This window comes from Opisthorchis viverrini (assembly GCF_000715545.1).
Source record: "Opisthorchis viverrini unplaced genomic scaffold opera_v5_77, whole genome shotgun sequence".
Lineage (NCBI taxonomy): Eukaryota > Metazoa > Platyhelminthes > Trematoda > Opisthorchiida > Opisthorchiidae > Opisthorchis > Opisthorchis viverrini.
The window spans coordinates 235,771-238,764 of record NW_008751733.1 but is presented as its reverse complement, the minus strand read 5'-3'; the positions used below and the strand labels follow the sequence as shown (position 1 = coordinate 238,764).

At 40.6% G+C, this 2,994-nt stretch overlaps 1 protein-coding gene across 1 annotated transcript; it reads right to left on the bottom strand.

The window, feature by feature from the left end:
* Window positions 1–958: 958 nt before the first annotated feature.
* On the bottom strand, window positions 959–2,242 carry T265_04567 (hypothetical protein; the record flags this gene model as incomplete). The annotated part of the gene is made up of 1 exon (XM_009169342.1): window positions 959–2,242. One exon carries the CDS (start codon window positions 2,240–2,242, stop codon window positions 959–961), a length of 1,284 nt encoding a protein of 427 aa, XP_009167606.1.
* Between the last annotated feature and the right edge of the window lie 752 nt (window positions 2,243–2,994).

Genomic DNA, 2,994 nt, shown 5'->3' with positions numbered 1-2,994 from the left:
AGCTTTCAATTTAATAATCATCCGTGTCCTTTTCAGCACCAACAGTAATGTTGTGCGTGTTTACTGTTGCCACATATTCATGTTAATCTGCTCACGGGATTCTTCAATGTGTGAAAATAGCAACGAGGGGAAAACACAAGATTGGTGTTTTTTACCTTTTGCATAGGTCACGTCTGTGTAGAATATCGCTATTTCCCAGGCAGGACTTAATTTGACATGAGTGTTGACTCACCAAAAAATATTATTTAACATGAACATATAACCAAAAACCTTTGTGGATGGTTGGTCGGTCGTTTTTTACCTATATCATTGAACTTTAAAAAACAAGAGATAATCCCTCGCGATATTTATTCCGTGATTTGTATTGTAAACGTACAGTACTATAGCTGATGTGCTTCCTGCTTTCACCATACGATTTCAGTGAAAAGCTCACCAAACATATATTTTTAATACATATGGTTTATTTATTTTTATGCTAGGAGAATTGTGGCCTATAAACGACTAGAGGCACACAAAACGTTGAGGATATTATTAAAGTAAACGTTTAAAAGTGCGCCTAGGATACGCAAGCACTTCTAAGCCAGTATATTCGCACAAATATGCATCAACGCTCCATAAACCAGGGAAGCAAATTTTATGCCAAACGTCTTTTAAAGGTTTGATATTCGTATTCTAAGACAGTCCTTCGTAGGTAAATGAGGTTCGGTTGAATCGATGGTGATTTCTCATAAAGTGCTATAAAACTGACAGGCTGAATCATGTTTCAAAATATGAGGTTCCGTGCCAAGAGAACTGAGCTCATGTTTTATCGGCTTTTGTCCTGTTTCACTGACAGCTACGGCATGTCTCACTCACTTCCATAATTGCTCCCAGAGTTTTAAACGAATTCCAAAGGGATAGAAAACATGTAAATTATTATTGGAAGAAATGGTAACAAGAAAGAGATTAAACAGTATAATCAATTATTTGACCAAAACTCATCCAGTGAAGTATCAAAATTGTGGGCATCAAGGCATGTTGGTAAGTTAGTGTTATGTCGAAACAACTGTAGTTCTAATTGCAGTTTCCTGTGCTTTAGTTTCAAAATAGTTTGCTCAATGAAGAATAGTTCTTCTTTTAACTTCATTTCGTTTTTAGGGATCTGGGAGTTCATTTGGTTTGGCTCATTTTGAATGTGTCCCGCATTTTTAAAGTTCGTTTCATCATAAGTCAAATTTGCTTTGTTCATGCCAATGATATCACCCAAATCCTTTGTTAAATATCCAGAATTGGTATTCATACTCCACCAGTCCCTCCTCACCTGAGATGCAGCCAGATCTGTTTGATCCTTGTCAGGTAACGAAACTTCAGCAGAAGGGACTGATGGAATGGGGATTCCTAGAGACATAAGCTCTCTGGAAAGGAGTTGAGCATATTTTGATAACAGAGAAAACATGGTGTCACTTTCCATATCAATTTGCGTGTGATTCATTCGTTCAAATGTTTTGGGCTGGTTCGTTAAGTCAAAATGAGGAATTACTGGAGGGTGCACAAATACCTGAGGCTGAGGAAACGAGACATGACATCCAGAATTTTCTAATTCGGAACAGTTGACATTATCCGAGTCCATTTTTGCATTTGAGTCCGTTGTTGCCCAACTTCGGTCTTCGGAGAAATCACTCATAGCAGTGGCTCCATCTCCGCTATCACAGACTGACTGCTCATTTCCAGAGACACCATCAGCGGGCTTCTGACGGTCTTCCACGTTAAAAGTTTTCGAAGAAATTGTGATGGTACGGGTCGACCGTCTTTCCTCCATAAACTTGGCGTATTCAGCATCTTCCTTCTCTGGGGTGTACGAGGTTGCAACATCTTGTCTAAACTGGCAGATTTCCATGAAGATCCTTTCCAAATAACCACGATTACCACCTAAATTTTTTGTCCCCGACGGTGAAATCGGGCCACCTTGACGGTTAAGGGAAGAACTCACGGCCAAGCGCTGCTTCGCACGGCTCTTTGTCCGCTTCCACCAATTTCTGAGCTGGAGGGCGCTTTTTGGTGTTTCGTTGGGTGCTTCTTGGCGGAGTTTCCTTGCCACGTTTTGCCAAAACAACGTCTTTCTGTGTTTCGTTTCCGAATGACTATTTGGTGATTCTACGATGTTCGGGTAACGTAGAACTTCTTTCAGCAGGAACTCGAGTTCGGGTCGGGTATATCGGTCCGAATGGCAGCTGGCAGCAGACGGCGCACCCGCAACATCCATTGAATTGGAAACAAATGACACTTTTAAAAATTCACTCAAGTCAAGGTCATCAAAACTGAAATCTCACCTCAACCCCACGTTCACTCATTCAAAAATTTTATGAACAGCAAATGTTATAGGCATTCAAAGTAATAGTTTTGTCGCGCATATTGTAACCCTGGTCAGTGCTTGCTAATTGCGCTTTTCGCTTTACCGTTTTCGTTGCGTATATCAAATATTGTCATCTGAGTGTGTCTCATGAAAGTGACCCTCATGCGGTGTATGAAATTTTGGTGTGCCGAAGGGAACTTTTTTCGTTAAAATGTTGCATTCTTCTGTATGTATGTCCAGACTAAAAACACCCCAGACTCTCACTTTTGTTGGAATTTGTTTTAAGTAATAATCCCTCGTACGTTCTGACGCGCATCCAACTCTAAAAGCGAACTGCTACGAACTATGGCTCTCAGTATTTGCACCATTGAATCGACTTTTCAAAGCTCTGAAGCGTCCATATGGATTAAAGCAGTCGTGCATTTGAGTTCGGAGTACCAGTCCAAACTTTGAGCTCCATTCAGGCATCTCGGGGTTTCAGCGATGGTGGGAAATTTTCCAGCAGACTTTCCCGTCTGAGGTATGCTTGTTTGAGTGGACAATGAAATTTGGTGAGCTGCAAAAATATGAACGTAGATTAGGATGGTTTTTGGTTTCAGCACATTCACAACAAATTGTAACATTTTGTCGCAAGAAATTTCACTCCACAGCCAACACCATTG